The sequence below is a fragment of the Gossypium hirsutum genome, chromosome A11 (genome assembly GCF_007990345.1).
Source record: "Gossypium hirsutum isolate 1008001.06 chromosome A11, Gossypium_hirsutum_v2.1, whole genome shotgun sequence".
Classification (NCBI taxonomy): domain Eukaryota; kingdom Viridiplantae; phylum Streptophyta; class Magnoliopsida; order Malvales; family Malvaceae; genus Gossypium; species Gossypium hirsutum.
The window spans coordinates 113,428,972-113,452,214 of NC_053434.1; the positions used below are offsets into that span (position 1 = coordinate 113,428,972).

Below are 23,243 nucleotides of genomic sequence, written 5' to 3' on the forward strand. Positions count from 1 at the left end.
TTCATAATTTTTTTTTGTTACATTAACATATCTAAACTTGTATTTAATGACAAAACAGACAATTAAATTGACAAAATACTTTATTGGAACAAGACTTTATTTTGATGATTCAATTAAATTTTTTGAAGTTAATATAAATCAATTTAAAATTTAATAAATAATTTAACTCAAAATAATTGTTGTAAATCAACGTCTGATGCAATTTAATCAAAACAACATAGAATTGCTGTCAGTCAAGGTCCTACAATTTGAGTTGTATAAATCACATGGGGAAAATATATTAAATGCTAGTGCTATCATACGGGAATTAAGTAGATGAATTATGAGAATATATACATATAGAGAGAGAGAGAGAGAGAGTGATAGGCAAGCTAGGTTTGACAGTGACCTGAATGGAAAATGAGGATACATGATTCAACTACCATAATAAATTTAACAATAATATGAAGAATTACAGGTTGTATAACTTTAAAGGCTGGGACCTATGATTGACCACAAATGGATGACTTTCCAGTAGAGTTGGCTTCACCTATAAATAATATCATGTGATTACAAATAGCCACATTCCCAACTCCATCTTCATCCATCTTCATATATAACCATCCATCAAAACAAAATTATGGATTAATTGCACAAAACATCCCCAAATTATATACAAATGAATTTTTTTAAAAGAAAAGGATCAAACACTTTGTTGTCATGGAAGCAAACAAGATTTGAATACAAACAGGAAAAAGGAATAGAAGGAAGCATTAATAATAATTATCATAACCATCTGAGAAAAGAAAAGGCATTAAATGAAAATGACTTTGATTATGTCTTTGGAGCATTGTGACAAGATATCCAAGCCAAACATTTCCATAATAATTTGCTTTTTCCTAGATTTTTCTCCATCCTTTAATCATGAGATTTAGCAAAAGGTGAAATTCAGATTCTATCAAACATGAGATGAGACTCATATGAACCCCACCCCAAAGGCCAAGCCCCATAGCAGCTATTACCAAGAAATTTGCAGTGAGAATTTCAAAATGAATGACTTACAGAAGGGACCAACTTTCACTGCTCTCAAAACATTTCTTCAAATGCATATCCTTCATTTCTTGAGGCCGTATACGGATCGTAAGTAATCAAGGATCTCTGCACACTCTACGGCACTTGCCTCATTACAAAATACTTCATCCCATACCTTGAGAAGATCTGTTCAATAGCAACTCAAGTCAGCATTCTGATTCACTTCTCTACCTTGTTCAAATAAAGAGATTTTTTTTCAGGTTAATTGCACTAGGTAGCTCCAAACTAAGAGCTAAATTCTAGTAGGTCCTTTCATCAGTTTAGCTATCTGACATTAAATGCTGCTTGGATCTAACATGGTTCCATTTTAAACACGTATGGATGGATTAATAAATATTAGCATTTAATGCCAAAGCTAATGGCCATACTGACGAAAGGACCTAATTAGATTAGAACTATACTTTAGTTTGTGGATTCAATTAGAATGTTTTGAAGTTTAGGAACCAATTTAGAACTTAGTCTATAGTTTGGGATTTCTGATTGTCTGTTGCAATTAACCCCTTTTTTAGTGAACCAAAGATTCTGTTATCCAAACTTTATATTAGTTAGGAAATAGATCTATATTATTAAACATTCAAAAGGAATTTGTATGACTCAGAAAAAGGTATAGTTGGTAAACAATCACATAAACATACCAGCCTTGTCCGTAGGTGAAAGAAACAGAATAAGCATGTCAAATCTTGGAACCTTGGTTAAATTTTCTAGATACTTAATAGCCAAATCCACATCTTCCCTGCCAATTGATAAACCAATAAGGAGTTAAGAATCTGGCCAAACATAAAATAATAAACTGGCACGAGTCCCAGGCAGTAGAGATCATAGAAAGACTTCATTTACCTAAAAAATGTAGCAACACATTTAACAATGTCAACTAACATGGAAGCAGACATTGCATTTTTAAAGATCTGTGGTAACGCACTTGGAGATGTAGCCTACAAATAAAAAAAAAGAAAATCAGTTGTGGCACAAATTAAGAGACTTGGACGAATAATAACATTCACATGGACATCCATCTTAAAGGACCCCATATAGGTGCCTTATTATGTAAAACAGAAATAGAAAATATGAAATAACACAGACCTTCAGAAGATGAGCCTGTAGCAAACGGTCACCAGATAAGGCTCTCCAGGAAACCTCAAATTGATATGCTGTATTTGGGGGGCTGATGTTTTTGGCAGCTTCAGCCATGGCTCGACTAGCTGCATGAAAAGCAAGGTCTTGCACTGAAGCCTTCAGCTCTTGCTTTCTGGTTTTGGTATTTCTCTATGAAAGATTGAAAGAGGTACAGTCAACACAATTTTGTTTAAGAGAAAAAGAAAGAAAACAAAAATAACATGATACATTCTATTAGTTATAAAGGTAGCAACAAATAGGTTTAATGAAGTCTTCAGATCTTGCTTTCTAGTTTTGGTATTTCTCTATGGAAGATCAAATGAGGGCACAGTCAACCTAATTTTATTTAAGAGAAAAGGAAATAAGAAAGAGAACACAAATAACTTGATACACCCTATTAGTTATAGAAGCAAGTTGCAATGGATAGATTTATGCAATGAATTCATCTTAAAAATTAATAAACAGTACACTGAACCCTAAGACACTTAAAGACAGACCTTGTAGATTGATCTCAAATAATTTAAGGCAATGCAACTACAATTGCTCATTGAAGTACATCACTGACTCCCTACCTAAGCCAATAAAAAAATCCTAAAGCAATTCTAGAGTATATGAAGTAGTGGGATTTCAAAGTCAGGATAATATAGTTGCTTATGAAATAATTTTTCCATGCTTCAAAACTCAAATCCAATTTGTAACTCGTAAAGTAGTAATTCAAGGTGTTTCTTAAAAAAGGTTAATAAAAATTTTATGGGATGGTCATCAGGAGACCACCTCAGAGGGAAGGAGTCTATAAGGATGAGCACTAGAGTGAGGAATGGGCAGCAAAAAAGTACAAACAATACAAGAGGAAGATGCACCTTTTACGGGATTGTAGTATTTTAATTACTTGAGAAAAAAACCAAACCGTTCTCAGAAGTAAAGGAAGTGTGAGCAATAGAAGTCTCAATGGAAATAATATATAAAAACTATATATTGTTACCTTAATGTTCTCTGGACCAGCAATCTCCGCATCCAGTTGAGTACCATCTGCAGTATTTCCAGCACTGGTATTTCTTTTCCCTATTTCCTCCAAAGTTACAGATCCCTTCTCAGGTTTCTTCTGCTTGTCGATTTCAGAAACCTACCAAAACAGACCATGCTAAATGTAAAAACAAGTAATTTCCTATTCTAGACTAGAAAAGTACATTTGAAAAACTCTGGGCTTCAAGACTAAACTCAACATTAATCTTTTCCTTTGAAAAATAATCTAGAGTTATATGTCATTCCACATTGCAAAACTGGTCTATGAAGAAAAATGAACGAACAATTCATTCCTTTCCACCTATGTCTTTCAACATATTCTAATTACTTCATCAGCATGTAATATATACTGTCAACCATGAATATAGCTATCACTACCAAGAAACGCTGCGCCTTAAACAAGATAAAAAAAAAAAACCATGCAACATGTGCTTAAATAGTTACCAAGGTTTACCAGATAAACGAGAAATTGTTACAAGAACTCTATTTATGAATATCAGTGAAACTCCAAAACCATTTCATCCTCAACATATAAACATCCTTGATTTTTTTTTTTTAAATACCAACTGTTAAAAAAGGAAAAAGAAGTTCTAAAAGCTGGTACCTTAGTTTGAGACCCTTGAGCTGCAGCGATTCCTTTCCTTTGTGTACTATCTGACATAGTATGCATCCCAAGTCCATTATATATTGTCGCAGACTTCCCTACTTCCTGAGGTCCTTGCATAGACTTTTTTATAACCCCTGATGCCTTCTGCAGAATCTCCTGGGATTGATGAAAATTACAATGAGAAAAACCAATTGATTGCTTAGAGAAACAAAGAAATAATAACAATATAGAAAATCTTCCAATAACCATCCCCATCAATTTGCTAAGAAAACTAAAAGAAAAGGAGAAGGCTGCATGCCTTCAGCTCAGTCATGGCCTGGTTAACATCCATGATTCTAAACCAGTTTTATGATCAACCACAACTTTTTCTAGATAATTTTAGGTCATTGAGCTATTTCAAAGTTAAAATTCAGAAGGTATATAGAAGAAGATGAAACAACAAAAACTGCTTACTTTCTCATACAATGCTTTAAACTCTGCATGCTGTTTCTTCATGTCTTGACTATTAGGCTCTAACCTCAGGCCAAACTCGGCATCTGCAATCAACTACGTCCACCATATAAGATCTATCAAATTTAAATAGAAGCAGTAGATATGAATCAGCTTAGGAGTTAATCCAAGAGAGAACTTGCACTCAACATACCTTCAATGGATTCTTTAAGTTTCCCAAGTTCTTTTCTAGCCGTTGCTCGACGGGAGTATGCTTTTATGTAGCGATCATCAAGATTTAAGGCCTCCGTACAATCATCCTCAGCCTCTTGAAATCTAAAGAGAGAATAAAAATAACTTTCATGTTATTTCCTCATCAAATATATTACTCATGCAGCAAGCCAATCACAAACATTTGGCCATTAAAAGAAAACAATAGAACTACAGGAGGCTACCAATATAAGTGAACATCATGTAAAGAGTGTCAGGCATACTTTCTGATCTTAAGATAAGCCATAGCCCTATTTGCATAAGCTACAGCTGTTGGAGACAGGGCAATGCTTCTTGAGTAGCAATCGATAGCTTCTTTAAATTTCTTTTGCTTAAAATATTCATTTCCCTGCAAAAATTTCAAAGCATTTTACTCTAGTCAACGCCAAATATAGCTCAGACATTGGTCAAAAGGAAAATGTATAAAAACTGAACTTCTCACCAGTTCTTTCTCAGAAGCAGCATCAGGCATATTCTCTTCAGTCACAAAGCTAGTTGACAAATTGCTCCATTTATCATAATTCTTCAAATAATCATATTGCTCGGAACTGGTAGTTGACGAAGAACTATTCAGGGACCTCTTCCCAGTTGGCCTTCCTTTCTCAGTGATATTCTGTGACAATGAGACCATGTAAGATTCCACAACATCAAATTATCAGAACTTTCTTTATCCCTTCACATTAGTCCGATACTTAAATAAAATGTGAGGATTGAAAAGTTACCAATTGTTCTTTACCAGAAGCCTGAGATGTCATTTTCTTGTTTTTGCCTTTGTCCTTGAGCGAAAGTTCCCAGTCCTGCAAGTCATTTAAAAAGCCCTGGAAATCCTAAAAGGAAGAAGAACACAAAGAGAACCCAGATGATAACTAATAAGAAATAGTATTTCAGTAATCCAAATTCCAAAGGTCAAACCTTTAAGCTTGAATACAAATCAACTCTTCTATCTAATTAACTTAAACAGTCCTCGAGCAAAGCTCAATTTCCATAATGAATTCAACAAACTAAAGCAATAAATGTAAAAAATCATAGAAAACATCTTTGGGGAGCAAAAAAGTACCATCTTTTGAGCTTCATACTGAACCTTTGAATGAAAATGAAAATGAAAAAAGAACCCATTAAAAGCAAAAAGAAGAAGTGAAATACCATGGCTTGATCACGGCTGTGCTTGCTTGCCATCGAAAAGATTAGAGGAAAAGTTGGCTAGGGAAGATTCTGGAAGAGTGCGGATTTGCTTTGCTCTGTTAAGTTTTCAGTGAGCAAACTCCAGAACCAGAGTCGACGAGGCTGACAAAAAATACTTCGATTTGAGCTTCAAGTCCTTTTATTTGTGGATTTATAGACGTGGAGCTTTGGGGCCTAAAATAAAGCCCATAAAAAACAAACCCATCCTTTGTATTGCTATATTCCTGTGTGTCATGATTGTAAATTATGGACTGAATCCATTATTTAATTAGTTAAACTGAAAATCGAATGTAGGAGGATTTAATTATATAAATTAAACTATTCAAAATTGATAAAAAAAATTAAGAATCTGCTCAAAATTTTAATTTATTAATTTTAATTTTTTTATAAAATTTGGGTTTTAGGCATGGGATAATTATTTGACCTAGTAGAATAAAATATTCCAGAAGTGAATTTAAAATGCTATTGTTTGTATTTATTTTATTTACCTTGTTTCATTTGGTTTCAAGGAATGGAAAACATTTTCGTCTTTGCTTTTTTTTTTTTTTAATGAATAACATTGAAGTACAAATGGATGGTAAGATGGATATGGAGAATAAAAAAAAAGAAATCAATATGATACAATACTTGCAATATGGATCATTTTGAGTTTCAGTTCAATATTTTATTAAAAAAAACAATAATTAAGAGTAGTAAATAAAACTTAAGAGAAGAAAGGAAAATAGAAAAATAAAAACATTGAGCGAAATCGCAACATATTATTTTTTGTTTTAGTATTCTCTATATCCATCTTTCTGAAGTTTGTGACTACTTGTAACAACGTTGTCTCCAAAATTTAAACTCATATTTTCTCTTGGAAAAGTAATATGTCTTACCAATGGCATATAGGAATTCAACCATATCCATGATTAGAAAGTCATGTTTATGATTGGGATAAAAGTATTAATAATTAGAAATTCATGTTTCTTACAGGGATAAAGGATAACCTTGTAAGGACATTCATTGTAAATAGATAAACATGAAACCCGTTAACATACATTATTTTTAGAACAATTTATCTCAGCTCTCTCAATCTCAACTATATCATATTCAACAAAATGGGTTCATACAAATATCACAACACTATACTGTAGTGTACAAATGGGACATTCAAGTCCTTATTGAATTGTATGTAACCTAACCCTCTCTCCTATACTCCATATATTAGCATTGTATCATAAATAAACTATCCCTTACACAACTTATATACACACAGAAATGATGTTTTGGTAGTGCATTTCACTAACAGGCAGTAAGGGCAGACATCTTTTCATGCATTGTCTTGTAGCATTGAAGGCTGCAAAGGGGAAGCTTTGATTTTGAATCTCGGTACTTGTATGGATTCGTACAAGATGGAACCGCACATTTCTCTCGAGGTGGAGGGTAACCGCAAGGCTTAGGATCGAATATACTTGGTAAACCAACCTCATTGGGGAATGTTACAACTGTTCCTGAAGGCCCCATAAGCCATCTTACGGTGTCTGATGCAAGTATCATAGAATTTGTAGCTTTTTCCTGCACAAAAAGATAAAGATATATGGAGATGGAAGATATGGTTCGAATAGAAAGAAGGTATGATGGAAGATATGGTTTGAATAGAAAGAAGATATCATGTGTGATCTTTACCTGTGCCATTTCTTCTTGCCTCTTTTTTATCTTATCTTCTCGTTTCTTCCTACTTGAATCTTGGCCGAGAATTTTTCTGATAGCTTCAGCCTAGATAAATCAAGGAAGATTAATCCCTACATAGGCGGCTAATGGCAAGAAGGAGACTTTGAGAATCTTGAGATTCCAGGTTCAGCTCCCACCATGTCCAGATTTATTCAGGTTTGAGGTTTCCAGGCGCATTTTGGTTTATTATGTGCATAGTTCCATTATGGGTTTGTAATGAGTGAACGTAATTGTAACTCTTGTAAAATCATAATATATCAAAACAAGCATCAATGATATTTGTATGCCTCCTCTCTAACTTAACTGACATTCCGAAAGAGGGAGCCTTGGTTGAACCATATTCTCAAACTCATCCCAGCCTTTTCAGAAATAAGCAAAATTGAAAAGGAAGGAACAATGGTGCATACCTGAGATTCCCTAGCTGCCTTCTCGACCTGCACCCTACGTCTCTGAGCAGCCTCAGCTTTCTTCAGTTGTTGCTCCACTTCAGAGAGTTTCTCTTTTTGCTCTGTGATCAGATTATGCACAGATACTTATATGAGAAAGGTTTCACAAAATGTTCACGGAATCCATGCTTGACGATAGCATGAATGGGTAAAAAGGAAGCAAAAGCAACAATGCATACTTTTGGGTGGAGCTGGAGGCAATCCATTTGGGAACTCGATTGGAGCAATACCAAAATTAGAAGAGTGATCTTTGCCAGCTTGCTGTGCTCGCTGACGCGTAGTAACAGTCATTTCCTTCTTAGAGTCCACCAGGAAATCAACAACCTCCTTTTTGGTTTTCTTTCTCCTATTTTCTATCTCAACATCTGAAACTGATTCTTCGTCCTCTTCCACATAATCAGTATCTTCAGAGGTTCTTCCTGATCTTGACTTCTTAGCTTCCTTGCTTATTCTTGACGAACCATAATCTCCAACATCTAAGCCATAAAGACCATCAATATTCCTAGTCGCTACCTTTGATATCTTCAGCTGTTTTCTTCCTCCATCTTCTCCATGTTCTATACCATAATCGGCAGTTAATCTGGCTGTTTTGACCTTCTCAAGGTATCGAATCTCATCATCATCTTCCTCATCATCAAGCACACCTTCTAATGAGCGTTTCTTAGGAACTCGCTTACTCTTACGAACTGGTTCATGCTTGTCTATTTCCTTTGTTGAGATATTGTCAGCAGGCACCCTACCCGTTGCATGATCTGCCTGCCGTACACCTAAATCACCTCTTGAGAAATCCTTCCATCGAACCCCATGCAAAGTGCTATCCCTCTCTGATGTAAAGGAGTGGTCATCAGGGTTGTCCTGCATAAAATTACAGATCAGACACAGGAATCTCAACAAGTTTAACCTTCTGTGCATGCATGAGAGTAAGAATTTAAAAATGCAGGGAAAAAATCGGTTATGAGAATTCAAGCCATGCATATTGAGCTGAAAGATGCAAATCATCCGCTACACGAACATCAAAAGCTACTATGAGAAAAGAGTATGACTTGGGAATTCTGTATAATAGCAACCTTAATACTTGATTTCTTCAGTGATCGAGGGGTATCCGAAAAGCGAGAGGATTTTGAAGAAGAAGACCCAGCACCAGATGCACCATCACCTACAGATTTGGCATCAATGGTATGTGTAACGCCACAAACCTTAAGTTTAACTTTCTTGACTTTCTTCTCATTTTCTAATCCATCTGAAACACTTCCGAAACTTCCTGCCATACTCGTACTTTTCCAATTAGTTGGGGCAAGGACACCTTCACTGCTTCTTTTTGAATCAACTCTCCCATGCCTCCGGTCACTGCTGCCTTGGAAAGAACCATCATTGGAAGCTTCGTCAGAGTCCTCATATGCTTCATCTTCAACATTGACCACGTTCTGAATAAATTCAATATCAATAGTTAATTATAAAACCTTGAATTGCATAGGTTCGAATAGAACATTTTTTAATGAGAACCTAGAAGTACAAGAATTGTATCATAAAGATCATCTCATTTTATGTTGCTTACATTGTCTGAAGGTGGTGTGGATGACAAGGAAGACAAATCATGGAACTCCGTATGAGGCTGTGACTCACTCCGAGGACGACGGGACACACTACTCCTTTTCTTCCTTGTGGCAGTGCTTACATTACTAAACCCTAAGCTTCCAAGGCTTTCCATTGTGGCAAACTACCGAAGCTCAAGCCTAAGACTGTTGTCAGTGCATCCCAAACAAATTTAAGAATGTCATGTTAGCCAATTGACAATCTATGGAAGTAAAAGGAAGTAAACCTTCATCAATCATGCTAAAGCTACGAGAAAAGAGTGCATAGATGAAATCTAAAAGTTAGAATCTTTATGTTCCCCTATTCTACACCATACGAGATAAGATACATGGTTGGATTTGGCTCTCAGTAGCATATCAGTGAGCCAATTCAGCTCCTTTCATAGTTAGATAACTGAATTTGGCTCTCAGTAGCACAACAGTGAGCCAATCCAGCTCCTTTCATAGTTAGATAGCTGAATTTCACTATCAGTAGAATATCAGTGAGCCAATTCAGTTCCTTTCATAGTTACATAGCTGAATTCGGCTCTCAGTAGAATATCAGTGAGTCAATTAAGTTCCTTTCATAGTTAGATAGCTGAATTTGGCTCTAAGTAGAATATCAGTGAGTCGATTCAGCTCCTTCCATAGATACATAGCTGAATTTGGCTCTCAGTAGAACATCAGTGAGTCTATTCAGCCCCTTTCATAGTTAGATAGCTGAATTGGGCTCTTGTATAAAATCAATGAGCCAATTAAGTTCCTTCCAAAGTTACATAGCTGATTTTGGCTCTAAGTAATATATCAGTCAACCAATTCCAGTTCCTTCCATAGTTACATACTGAATTCGGTTCTCAGTACAAACCAGTGAGTCAATTAAGTTCCTTTCATAGTTTACATAGTTGAATTTGGCTCTCAGTGGAATATATCAGAGAGACAAGTCGGTTCCTTGCATGGTTACTAGCAGTATTTTAGCTAAGATTAACATACAAGACAAATCGACTTATATATTCCCAAAAGTGATCTAAATTCTAAACGTCTGTGCTAACATCCCAAATATATGGCCAAAACGAACTCAGTTAACAAAATTCAATAAAGATCATAACTTAATAAGAAAACCCCAGAAGATAAAGCAAACCTAATAACAAAAACTCCATAAACAAACCAAAATCAAAACACCCACATAAGAAAAACCTGGAAAAAAAAAAGATAAAGGAGAGAACATTACCTTTTTGTGTGGAAATGGGTGAAAAGGGGCCTAACAGAAAACACCTTGGATCGCCATGGGAAGAAGGAAAGAAGGAAGGATGAAGAGTTAAAAACCAAGGGGTGTTGGCGATAGTACACCAATACACGCGGCAGGATGTGAATAGATAAAGAAAGTTCGGAGTCGAAGGTAAAAGAACACTATATTGTTTTTGGTTTTGTTAAGGTTGGACTAGGAACAGGTGCCGACCAGCTGCTGAGTAATTGCTGGCTAATGTAATTACAGCACTGTGAAAGATATAAAACGAAGGAAACTTGATTTGGGCAGTGGCATGTTGAAACAGAAAAATATTATCACAAAAGCAAAACAACAAAGGTTGATATTTTGGAACCATTTCCCTGTTACTTGGGAAACAATATTGTCATGGTGGAACCTTCTCAATGTTGATCCAAAGACTTAACGTGGCTTAACTCCCATTGGCACTGCTGTTGTGATATTGGTCCCTGAACAGTGAAAACTGAAAAGTGAAAAGTTTATTTTTTGGGGGGTAAACTTCACCCTGGTTACCGATTCTCATCATTTTTTATTTTAGGTACTAAAAATAAAAAATTACAAAAAAGGCATTATCATTATAAACCGTTTTCATTTTGGTCATTATCGTTAGTTTGGAGTTAGGTAATTTGATTGTACACTTGTTTTAGTCACCTAAATTTAGTAAATTTTTATTCTAGTCAATTATTTTCTTTTTGAGAATTAATTTTATTTAAAAAAAGAAAAATTGAGTTTTTACAAGGATTTGAATTATTTTAACTATGAAGATAAAACTCAAGTTTTTCTTATAAAAATAAAAAAATTTACTAAAAAGCTAAAAATAATTATAAAAGGGAAAAAACGGTTTTTCTTTATAAAACCCCAAGGTTTAAAAATCTAGGTAATTCTTTATAAAAATATAAAATAAGTATACAACAACACTTTAAAAATATAAAATAAGTATACGATAACATTGTCTAATCCCAAAATAATGACGGTGACCAAAATGTAAATAGTTCATAATAGTAATGTCTTTTTTTTATTTTTTTATTTTTGGTTTTTGGTGCTTAAAATAAAATTTATAAAAGTTACTTGATTAACTATATAATTTATTTGTTTCAAGGTAAGTTGATTTTTTTAAAATATTTAAAGGTTTAATATATTGTAAAAAAGTAAAAAGAAAAAAAAAATAGTGAATTTTAAGTCCATTTGGGCAATGAGTTTAATTCCAGTAAAATTAAATAAATTAGTGGTGAGATACGGCGGGTTAATGAGATAAAAATAGAAGAGGTAAACCACATCTTAAGTCACCCTAAAATAAAATTGCTCTTATTTTAGTTATTTTAATTTTATTTTGTCAATTTAATCATTTTAAATAAAATAATTATCCAAATGAGTCACTAAAATTTTCATTAAACCACTAACGAACTGTTGACATGACATTTTTTTTTACTTTTGATTAAAACTAAAAACCTCTCTATAATTAGTTTAAAATATTTTTATTTATTTTTTTACAACATAAAATTTAAAATGTTGACATCATCAACATTTGAATCCACTTTTAGGAATCCAACGACGAATTACGGCTTCATCCTTTTTGATGAGTCTACTTGCTAGCATAACTATACCGATCACCCACACTTAGAATTTTATTGGTAATCTGTTTTGAGTATTGAGATTTCCTCTTTTTAAGCTAGGTATAATTAGCTGCTAAATAATCTCCTTGTAAAAAGTGGGAGTTTAATTTTCCAAGTATCCAAACAAATAAAATATAATAAACAAAATTTGATGAAACCAAAGATGCTATTGCCTAAAGAAAACTTGGAAATTCACTAAACTTATCCTCCAAATTACCTTGGGATTTTAAATTAGTCCTACATTTTAAAATGTTTTAACCTAATCTTCAAAATATTGGTATTATATTAATTATGTCTTTTCGCAGGTTTAACCATCAATACCAGTTCATATTTGATATCAAATATATTTAAGATTTGTGAATCAATAAATAAATTAGGTACGATATATTAAAAATTAACACTAAAATTTCAATTGAACACGTCATATCAAAGATGTCGTTATACATAGGTTTATAATTTGACCAAGTAATGGCAAAGCTAGAAATAATTTCATGGGGAGGGTTGGATTTGAATTATAAATTAATGAGAGAACTAAAATGTAATTTTATCACTATATAAACAAAATTTTACAATATCTTAAGGTATTAAACTAAACATTTTATATTTGGAAGGATCAAAAATTAGTTTTAAATTTTAGAAGGGTCAAAATAAAAATGAAAGAGAAAATTTTCAATTTGAAGGGACCAAGGCCCTGCTTGTCCTCCTTGCAACCCAAGCTGACAACTAAATTAATAGAAGGACGTGATTGATATAATACTGATATTTTAAGGACTCAACTACAATATTTTAAAATTTAAAAACATTTAGCGCAGTCAACCTTAATTGAAAAGCATCTCTGTTTTGGGATCAAGGAAAGAAAGATATATTAGTAGTTTAATTTATCCAATTTTCAGTTTCCAACAACAATTATTTGAAAAATGAAAGTTCCTGGAAATGCTAAAATGCAAAGAAATCACCTATATATACATTTCCCTTCAATTATTATTTTTTTGGGGGGGGGGGATACAAAGAAATCAATAGTTTGGGGTCTATAAAAAAATAATATGGAGATACAATGTTGAGATTCGATTCTGGACCAAGCCTTGGATTCACAAATGACCTTTTTTATTTGATTTTATTAATATACTACCAAACAAATTTACAATTTTCTATTAGGGAATTATTGGTAAAAATACTACATCGGTCCCTGTACCATAATGAAGAATGCATTTTAGTTAAAATAAACATAAAGATCCTTGTAGGTAGATAAATTAACAAACTTATATTTTTCGTAATAGTTGAAAAAAAGTTGTTAATTTTTTTAGATTAACTCGATTAAATGATACAACATAAGTTTAAAATATGAGGTGGTATGTTCATTTACTTGATTGTAGCTGGATGCATTTAATCGATTAATAAAATACGAAATCGGGGAATATGCATCCGTCGGGGGAGTGTTGTGAAATCAAGCTAGGGATTAGATTCTTGGTTATAAACATTACCTAGAGGAGTGTTCAATGTTTGAATTTGAACTTTGGGGCATTTTGGATAGGCTGACTATTTTAAACGAATGGAGATATGATAGAGTGCTGATTCATACGGATAGCATGGAAGTGATTAAAGTCATTGAAGATAGGCAATCAGCGGATGCAAATTCAGCCTTGGTTAGAAAAACCAAACAATTATTAAAATATAGAAGATTGTGGTTTTTTAGATATGTTTCCAAGAAGAAGAATCGAGTTGCTAATGGGATCGCCAAATTGATTTTTAATAATAAGGAAGGTGTCCAAAATTTTGAGGAGATTCCTAAGGAGACTTTACAAGACTTAGGTTTAGATAAAGCAAATGGCTTTTTTTACTTCTAGTAGTTTGATGTAAGCACTTTGAGTTTGTTATATTCACCAAAAAAAAATGAAACCAGGTTGGGTTAAATTAATAGTTAGAATTAAGGTACAATAGATAAAAGTGAACAACTCACGCCATGTATTAAATTAATGCCACATCATTAATTAATTTCACCTCATAAAATTAATCGTTTTTTCCCTTCAATTGTTATAGAAATGATCATTTTGCATGTATTTCTAACGTATAAGAATATTTTACTTGTAGAAACCAAAAATGCATTCCACGCTATAGTACAATCCTCTATAGTACCCTATTAGTTGGATGAAGAAGAATAAGGTATGGGAATAAGACCAAATCATTCTTCATTCTAAGAGTTAACCTAAATGCTTCATTTATATCTAGACTTGATTATGGGTCAAATCAGGTCAGGTTAATGCAAAATTTTATATTTGTTTTCTAGGTCCTGAGCTCGACTCAACTTGAATGGGTCTAAAATTCTGTTCAAATCTAACTCAGATAAAAATGCTAAACCCAAACCCAACCTGTTCCGCCCGTATTACTTTTTTTTTAAGATTATTTTTCTATATAAAAATAAATTTAAAAAATATATCACATCAAATACATTAAAACATTAAAATAAATGTTTATACTTAAATACATTAAAAAAGTATTTATATTTAAAAATAACACTAATATAGTTTCAACTTAATAATCAAATATCTCTAAAACAGTAGCAAAATTAACAATGAAACAAGAGTTGTACAATATACAAATAATAACAATAAAATAATAGTAATCTAATAACAAAATGATAGCAAAATAGCAACGAAACAACAACAAAACAGCAGCGAAGTAGTTGATACCTACCAGAGGCCCAACCCATTTAGAAAAATTGATTTTTTTTGTCTAAATCTATTTTTTGGACTTATATTTTTAGTTAAACTCTCTAACCTTTGCGTCTGGACTATTGCATTTAATAGATGGATAGAATATAAAAGTTGAAGTTAAATTTAATTGTTCGAGGTTTTTAAGTTATAATAAATTGATTAAACATGTTATACCATTTAAAAATGCTATGTTATATTTTAAATCAATGTCAAATCATTTAATTAAATTCATCTCATAAATTTTAATATTTTTTTTTGTTAATAATTACAAAAATGATCATTTTTTTTAATGTATTAGACTCTTTCACCCTTAGATTAAGGAGGCTGAAAGCTTATTAGCAATTTATCAAATGTTAAAACTAGACATTCCAAATTTATTCGAATTTGGATGCAAATATAAAGTATAGATATGTATTTCACACCAACATGGTTACATTTTTTAAATCGTTTATTGGGAGCCAAAGAAAATGGCGCAAAACAATGAAAAACATCCACAATTACAAATTAAAAAATTACTAATTCAATCATCATCATCTAATTCCATCCAGTTTCTACCAAAAACCAGAATTTGATCTTACAGTGTACTCTGCTACAAGCTGCGCAAATGATGAAGACTTGGTTTCCAGCAAACTTGATGGACTATCATATTCTTCTATAACTCCTGCAAAAACAAATGTTTTTTTTTATTCAAATGAAATGAACTTCAAAGAATCCATCTTAATAAGAAGAGCATACTGTACTACTAACCATGACTTAGAACCAGAACCATGTCGCTATCCAGAACCGAAGTTATTCGGTGAGCGATCGTTATGACCGTACAATTGGAGAAGTGCTCCCTTAACGTCATCTGTATTAGGTTGTCAGTGGCTGTATCCACCGATGCGGTCGCTTCGTCAAGCACTAAGATCTTACTTTTCTTCAATAGTACACGCCCGAGGCACACCAACTGCCTTTGCCCCATGCTCCAATTCTCTCTATTCTCACTAACTGCACAACAATAATCAAACTTATGCAACAGAAGACAAACTCATGTGTTATAAGATAGAAGTATCGAACCTGAAGAATCTAGCTGGCCGGCCTTGTTTCGAACTTCATCCCCGAGTTGGCATTTATCCAATGCCTTTAAAACACAATATTGACGGATGTTAGAATTCGATTACCAATCATAAAAGACAGTTTTACTAAAATGAACCTACCTCCCAAATCTGCTCATCTGTGTATTCTTCAAGAGGGTCCAAGCTGCTTCGTATAGTCCCTTCGAACATGGTAGGCTCTGGAGGGATGATGCCGAGTCGTGAACGCAAATCATGCAACCCAATCGATGAGATGTTTACACTATCGATTATGATCTGCCCTGCTGCAGGTTCAACGATCCAGAAAGTGTTTGTATGAGAGTTGATTTACCACTGCCTGTTCTCCCTACAATTCCGGTTTTCAACCCTCCAGGAAATGTGCAGGTCAGACCTCGCAACACAAGTGGCATGTGCGGGGCATATCGTACCTACATCGAGATCATCATCGTTTATTTAATACAGCCAATGCATAAGAAACAGGATCATAGAACACCGCAACACTGCCTTACCTGCAGATCACGAATCTGAACTTCTCCGTGGTACGACCAACAATGGTCTGGGCGATTCGTTTCCACCACAAGGGCAGGCTCACTAGGAATCCTACAGAACCGAAGTTTTCTCTCAACAGATATAATTTTATTCTCCGTTTTGCAAATATTCCATACCATCGAAGCTTGCAATATATTTAGATTGAGTCCATACGTCACAGCTAACCCGGCAATAGCTAAACGAACGAAAAATGCATCAAGTCATTCTCCTAGAACATCTGTTATCTAGCAGTCAATAAAGGTGCCAATACGAATCTGCATTTACTTACCGGGATGAATAACTCCCACCGGTATAGAGATTAAAATGAATAAAGAGAAGGCAAAAGTAATAGAAGACAATAAGTCCAGGCGGAAGAACAGCCATTCCATTGCACTGGCAACATGGAATTTTGGACGAGAATACGAGTCGGTCAGCGCCATGTTTGTGTCTTGGAACCTTTTTTCTTGATCAAAGCTCCTTATAGTTGTTGCTCCTAAAATTGTTTCCGCAAATTCTGTATTACTGGAGCTTTGCATACTCTAACCAGCCGCGAAGGTTCTCGTGCAGAAGATATGTAATATTGCTGCAAGATTACAAATTTATGAGCATTCTCTGTTCAGCAATAAGGCAATGATTAAATGTGTTTTACAAAGTAGAAAATTCAAGATTTTCCATGTGGTGCTGCATTGTAATAAGTTCATGATTTCATGCATTCCATAGCCACAATTCGGCAAGAGTTACCTGATATCAACTGCAGGTAGCAACCACTGGAATAAAAATGATAAAGATCTGCCAAGCAACTTGAGACATGACTGCAATAATTCCAAGTAGCTGGATAACTGAGAAAGCAAATGCGGCGACTTGATACGGGATGTCCATATCTACTGCACTTTGATCTGTAGAAGCCTATTAGAGGCAGCAAAAAAGTTTACAATACTTCAAAAACAAGGGGAAAAGTGCCAACAAACATGAAGATAAATCGAATCTTTCGTATCCATACAGGAAAGACATTTGATGCTTACCCTGTTGAGGATTCTTCCACTCGGTGTAGAATCGAAGAAAGACATAGGAGCACGGAAAATGCAAAGATGCATCTTTTTAAAAAGAAGAGTGGCTGTTTTATATCCAGCTGTACCAAGAAGCATGGATATGGCTAAGACACAAACGACACTTGTAATGGCCAAAGCCAAATAGATAATGATTAGTGTAAAGCTCCCAATAGGAGGCTTTATGTCTGCCGACATCGGTGATCCCCAAGCCATCCAATAGTTGATGCCTATTTGATAACTCTGAAAGAGAATCATAGCACGCACTATTAAACGCACAAGAGCTCCTCCATATGCTGTTGTGATGTACTTCGGTAGACCGAAAACCCAACTTGTCCTTTTCTCGTTCTTCTTCTTGAACAAGCTGTCCTTTTGGTCCGACATCATCTACTTTACCACTCTCGTTACCTTGGTTTTCTTCTATCTGCACTTTCCCATTAGTAGTACCTATATCACCTTCTCCTTCACTGGTAGTTTGTTCCAAACCCGAACTTGCTTCAACGGTATCAAGGGCCGACAAAGCTTTCTTATGTGCATCCACAAGTTCCATAAAATCAGTACCTGAATTGAGAATATCATTATACTTTCCAGCTTGAACAATTCTGCCACCTTTCATCACCTAACAAATATGTAAATACAAGTTGAATCCAGTTAATAAATTATTTCTCTAAGACATATGATGAAAATCACTGAAAATAATGTAAACAATAGCTCACCAAAATTAGATTAGCAGTTGGGAAAAACTCGACTCGATGAGTGACATAAATCACTGTTTTTAATCTCAAATTGTTTTGTAAAACCTCCTGCCATTCAAAAGAATAAACAAGATACTCCAAGCTCATACATAACTATTTCAACTAAATTAACTATAGAAACTCTTAAAATACATGCCATATGATCATAGGAGGACATTACCTTAAATAAATGAGATCGGGTGTGAGCATCCATCGTGCTGAAGGATCATCAACAGATATATATCGGCATCTTGGTATAGAGCCGAGCAATCTGTATTCTGTGCTTTTGTCCACCACTCAGATTGATTGCCCACTCGCCTATAACTGTCTGATCACCGAAAAAGAGAATTTCGAGATCCTTCTTGAGGGCACAAGCTTCAAGCACTTTGTCATACTTGTCTCTGTCCATTTCCTTACCGAACAATATGTTGTCTACAATCTTGCCACTTTGTATCCATGTGACTGAGCAACATAGGCTGTTGTACACACAACTTGAGAGTTCCTGATATCTTTGGTAACTCTCCCAAAGACAGGAAAGAAGACTTGACTTGCCAGAGCCGGCCGTACATAAACAGCAACACTCATGCCATGGGAACTTTCAAGTGTATATCTTTTAGTGCAGCAATAGTGGATGACATATCCTAAAAGAAGTTCCCATCATCAATCTCAATCATTGTATCAGAAAGACTATTGCATAGCTTCTCTATAACATCAGGCTACAAGTCATCGAGCTGGAGGAAGGCAGTAATTCGATCAAGTGACACATTTTTTTGAGCAGTTATTAATATTGTCTCTGGAAGGTTGTAGATTGGCTCCTAAGAATCATGAATGTTACGAGTGCAGATTGGATTTTTGTAACACCACTAACCCACATATGTTGCCGAAATAGGGTTTGAAGTATTACTGATCAAACAGATATAATTTTAAACATTTCATATCATATATTTCAGATTAAAAACCAATTAACTCATACATACTGTCCCTTATTCGAGCCTTCGAGGCCCAAATACGCTTAGAAACAATTTGACTAATTCAGAAACTCAAAGAATTTTTCGCGAGATATTAAATATTTTCAAATTATAGGGTTCACACGGCTGTGTGGTCAGGCCGTGTGACTCACACAGTCAAGAGACACGTCCGTGTCCCAGGCCGTGTGGGTGTTCGAGATAGGGACACACGGCCATGTCCCAGCTCGTGTAACTCTCTAACTTGGGTCACACGACCAAGCACAGCTCGGGATTGTGCCGAAGCTGGTGTGGCCCTTTTGTTATTGTCCTCAGCACCGCCCTCATAAAAATAAAAACATAGTCCGCTATTCTCATCCTGGTCCCTTTCTACCTACTCGTGTGCCTTCAAACTGTCACACTTAAACATACCCATAATTTGATTTCAATTAAACAATATTTATATGTATAATATGACCAACCAATATTAACTTATAATCTTTACTTACAATCAATCCAGAAAATAACTATTAATTAGACACCCTAGGTACATGCCGACACATTTCAAAAGGATAAACATCACCACGTTTTGAGTTCGGGACAGTTGTTGGATGCTGAATCGGTGATCAAAATTAAGTACCTAACTTACGTATGGAAAACAAAATCATATGCTGAGTAAAAACTCAGTGGTATTTTATAATACAATATTCAAAAGATATGAAATCACAATATACAATCTAAATATTACAATAGCCATATCACATTTCATTTATTTCACAAACATTCTCAATTCTCATTACTTGCTATATAAATAACTTTTCACAGTATAATACACATATCATCTAACATCAATCATAATGCAATTTCAATTTAATTACCCCTTTAACACGACTCAGACTTAGACAGATATACGGATCCAACCAAACACACCAGTTTGGCAACCCATTGCCACATCGGAGTAATCTCAAAATAAATTAAATTGACACCCAGTGTTCTTATTGGCTAATCGAAGATTAAATTGGCACCCAGTGCCTCATCAAATTAATCCAAAGTAGTAAATTGACACCTAATGTCTTATCGACTCGAATTTCGAAAAAATCCCTGAACTTTCCAATCTATATGGCATGCCATCTATATCCGACTCAGCCCGATACAATTAATAAGTTTCAATTCACTTTTCAAATACAACCAATATTCCAATTCAATTCAAATAATCAATATATGTTCAAAATATATATATCATTCCAATCAATAAAAATTCAATAAATTCAATTAATAGCTGTATATCCTGATTTGGGCCTAAGTCGGAATGGTGGTTTCGAGACCACAAATTTGAGATAGAAATAATTATTTTATATTATTTTGAGGTTCTATTATATGATTTCATGATTGTGTGAAATTTCGTGAAGCAAATTCTATGCTAAAGTGATTAATTTTTGAAATTAGGGACTAAATTGAATAATTGCAAATACTTGTGTTTTAGAAGCATTTTGCATAAAATTGAATTATATTATTAATTAGAGGTTCTTAAAGAGTAATTTTACATTTCTAAAAAAATTTGGACAAAAATGGCTTGGAAGGAAAAAATTAAAGATAGTAAAAAGGGCATTTTGTCATTTAGGTAAATGAATTAAAGACAAATTTAAAACCCAATGTGTCCATCTTCAACCCCTGGCCATATAGCAAGGAGAAACCTTGCTTGGGTTTTAAAGCTTCCAAGCTCGATTGTAAGTCAGTTTGCCTTTTTTAATTTTTTTTTACGTTTTTGGAAGTCCCGGGTACTTGATTTAGCTTATGCTTAGCAATAATTTAACTAGGGTTTATATTTGGAAAATACCATAGGTGAAATTTGTGTATTTTTGGTGTTTTATTGATAGATATGAGGTTTTATTGTGTAGACAACTTGTGCTACTCGGTTTTAAGTGAAAATGAGCAAAAGGGCTTAATCGGTAAAAATACCTAATAGTCATAAGTACATGTTAGAGTGAGAATTTGATGTTGCCATAGAAGGGAAAAATGATAAGCATGTCATAAAACATAAGAAAATAGGCTAAATTTTAATTTACGAGCTTTGGGTAAAAGTGTAAATATGCAAAAGTTTAGGGGCAAAACTGTAATTTTTCCAAAATATGATTTTGAGTCAATTTGAATAATGTGAGTCCTAATTAGACTGTATTTTAAATAATAGAGCAAGGAAAACTAAAATTCGGGCTAAAATGGGAAAAATACCAAGTTGTGGACGAAATGGTAAAAGTAGCCATTTTCGCATACGAGTTAAGTTCATATGTAAATGTTGGTAACATAGTTATTATTTTAAATGTTTTAATGTTATTTAAATGATATGATAATTATTATGAAATATTATACTTGTGATAATTGTTTGATAATATGTCAAATTATGTGATATACTTGGAAAATGTGAAAAACTACCGAGTATCGGTATCAGCATTTCGTAGAAGATGGTTGAGACACATGATTGGGAAAAAGGTCCGTTGAACCTTAGGAATGGATTAGGATACAAGTGACATGTCACTAGGATATTTGGGCATCCGAACTCGTTGAGTTGAGTCCGAGTTCAAGAGATGTAACTAGGCATCCGAGCTCGTTGAGTTGAGTCCGAGTTCACTTATGGGTGGGTTACATTGTAGCTTGGCTACATATGTGGCACTTATGTGCAAACTTTCCATGTATCTGAACTACATTCCGATGTGTTTCAACGGGTAAAATTCTACTAAAATGGAGGTATACTCGAGATGAAATGGACGTATTGGTAAGTGTTGTGAAATGGATACTTTGAACAGGTATGTACTTAACCCTCGGGTTGAAAACTCGATATAACAACAATATGGTAAGATGATAAATGAAAATATGATATGATGATAAATGAAAATATGATATGAATGTCTTGGTGATGATTATGCAAATGATGTTTTATGTTTGCTTATGGTTATGTTACTTGCTATTTGCATGTGAACTTACTAAGTATTTATGCTTACTCCCTCCTTTTCATTCCCTATAGTTTTGACAAGCCAGCTCGGAAATCGGGAACGGTCGGAGGCTCGCTCACACTATCCGTGTATCATCTTGCCATAATGGCTTGTATATTTGAGCATGGCATGTATAGCATTATATCATTTTGTATATATGGTCTTATGATATGGTTATTGAGTGGTATGGAAATGCTTGGTAATGATTAGCCATTGGAATGGCTTAATCATGATCATATTTTGGTGTTATGTATGCTAAATTGCTAGCTAATCCATGGAAACCATGAAATAGGTAAAATTTACCATAAAATAGATTCACAGCAGCAGTGACATAAGTTTGAAAAATCATTAAATAGTAGATATATAATTATATGATGAATAAAATATGGAATTGAAGAATTATGAGTCTATTTTCATATGGATGGAACAAACAGGTATATGAGTTATATTTTATGAGATGTTTAAATTTTTGTGAAACAGGGCCAGAGCGATTTCTGGATCCCCTGTTCTGAATTTAAAAACTCATCATAAATTGTACAAAAATAATTAGAAGTCATTCTTTATATGTAAAGATTTCTTATTGAGTCTAGTTTTATTAAAAAAAACTGCATAGTCATTGAAACTCTGTGCAGGGAGATATATGATTCTTAATACACAGAGGTCAGAGCAGTCGAACCCTGAAACAGGGGAGACTTTAACTAATAACTGTACTAATTGGCTCAACCAAAAATTCTAGAAAAAAAATTAGTAAATAGATATATGAGTTTAGTTTCAGGAAAAATTTACGGAATTGGATTTTAAGTTTCGGAACTCGAGATATGAATTTTTAGCAACTGTGATGCAGATTGCTAGCTTGACTGGAAATTTTAAAAAATAAATTGTTTGAGCTGTTTAAGTAATAAATTAAGTCTGTTAACACCTCGT

At 34.0% G+C, this 23,243-nt stretch overlaps 2 protein-coding genes and 1 pseudogene across 6 annotated transcripts; all 3 read right to left on the reverse strand.

Moving 5' to 3' along the window:
• Positions 1-253: 253 nt before the first annotated feature.
• LOC107886346 (RNA polymerase II-associated protein 3) lies at positions 254-5,816 on the reverse strand. Of its 5 annotated transcripts, none has more exons than XR_005904479.1 (13): positions 5,657-5,816; positions 5,236-5,340; positions 4,956-5,126; positions 4,738-4,862; positions 4,458-4,579; positions 4,268-4,350; positions 3,812-3,970; positions 3,167-3,307; positions 2,152-2,334; positions 1,909-2,003; positions 1,707-1,804; positions 1,042-1,197; positions 254-529 (listed from the first exon to the last, which is right to left on the reverse strand). XR_005904479.1 is itself a non-coding variant. In XM_041079930.1 (12 exons), the coding sequence occupies exons 1-12, from the start codon at positions 5,687-5,689 to the stop codon at positions 1,094-1,096; spliced, it is 1,389 nt and encodes a 462-aa protein (XP_040935864.1). In that variant the 5' UTR covers positions 5,690-5,816; the 3' UTR covers positions 794-1,093. The 5 variants fall into 5 exon arrangements, 3 of the variants coding, with proteins under 3 accessions (XP_040935864.1, XP_040935863.1, XP_040935865.1); XR_005904478.1 differs by having other exon boundaries at positions 254-587; XM_041079930.1 differs by lacking the exon at positions 254-529 and having other exon boundaries at positions 794-1,197; positions 5,236-5,310.
• A 920-nt stretch (positions 5,817-6,736) lies between these two features.
• LOC107886359 (uncharacterized) lies at positions 6,737-11,087 on the reverse strand. The gene is made up of 7 exons (XM_041079932.1): positions 10,651-11,087; positions 9,407-9,590; positions 8,919-9,275; positions 8,031-8,706; positions 7,813-7,913; positions 7,361-7,450; positions 6,737-7,249 (listed from the first exon to the last, which is right to left on the reverse strand). The coding sequence occupies exons 2-7, from the start codon at positions 9,557-9,559 to the stop codon at positions 6,977-6,979; spliced, it is 1,650 nt and encodes a 549-aa protein (XP_040935866.1). The 5' UTR covers positions 9,560-9,590; positions 10,651-11,087; the 3' UTR covers positions 6,737-6,976.
• Positions 11,088-15,749: 4,662 nt separating this feature from the next.
• On the reverse strand, positions 15,750-18,972 carry LOC121209355 (ABC transporter C family member 3-like; annotated as a pseudogene).
• Positions 18,973-23,243: the final 4,271 nt, after the last annotated feature.

Excerpts from the sequence above, each read along its gene's own strand:
- LOC107886359 (XM_041079932.1), bottom strand. The coding sequence starts at position 9,559 with ATGGAAAGCCTTGGAAGCTTAGGGTTTAGTAATGTAAGCACTGCCACA. Across the intron at positions 9,276-9,406 it reads CCACACCACCTTCAGACAAT|AACGTGGTCAATGTTGAAGA; the intron begins GTAAGCAACATA and ends GAATTTATTCAG. Across the intron at positions 7,451-7,812 it reads AGGCAGCTAGGGAATCTCAG|GCTGAAGCTATCAGAAAAAT; the intron begins GTATGCACCATT and ends TGATTTATCTAG.
- LOC107886346 (XM_041079929.1), bottom strand. The coding sequence starts at position 5,689 with ATGGCAAGCAAGCACAGCCGTGATCAAGCCATG. Across the intron at positions 3,971-4,267 it reads TTAAAGCATTGTATGAGAAA|GAGATTCTGCAGAAGGCATC; the intron begins GTAAGCAGTTTT and ends CATCAATCCCAG. Across the intron at positions 2,335-3,166 it reads CTGGTCCAGAGAACATTAAG|AGAAATACCAAAACCAGAAA; the intron begins GTAACAATATAT and ends AATCTTTCATAG.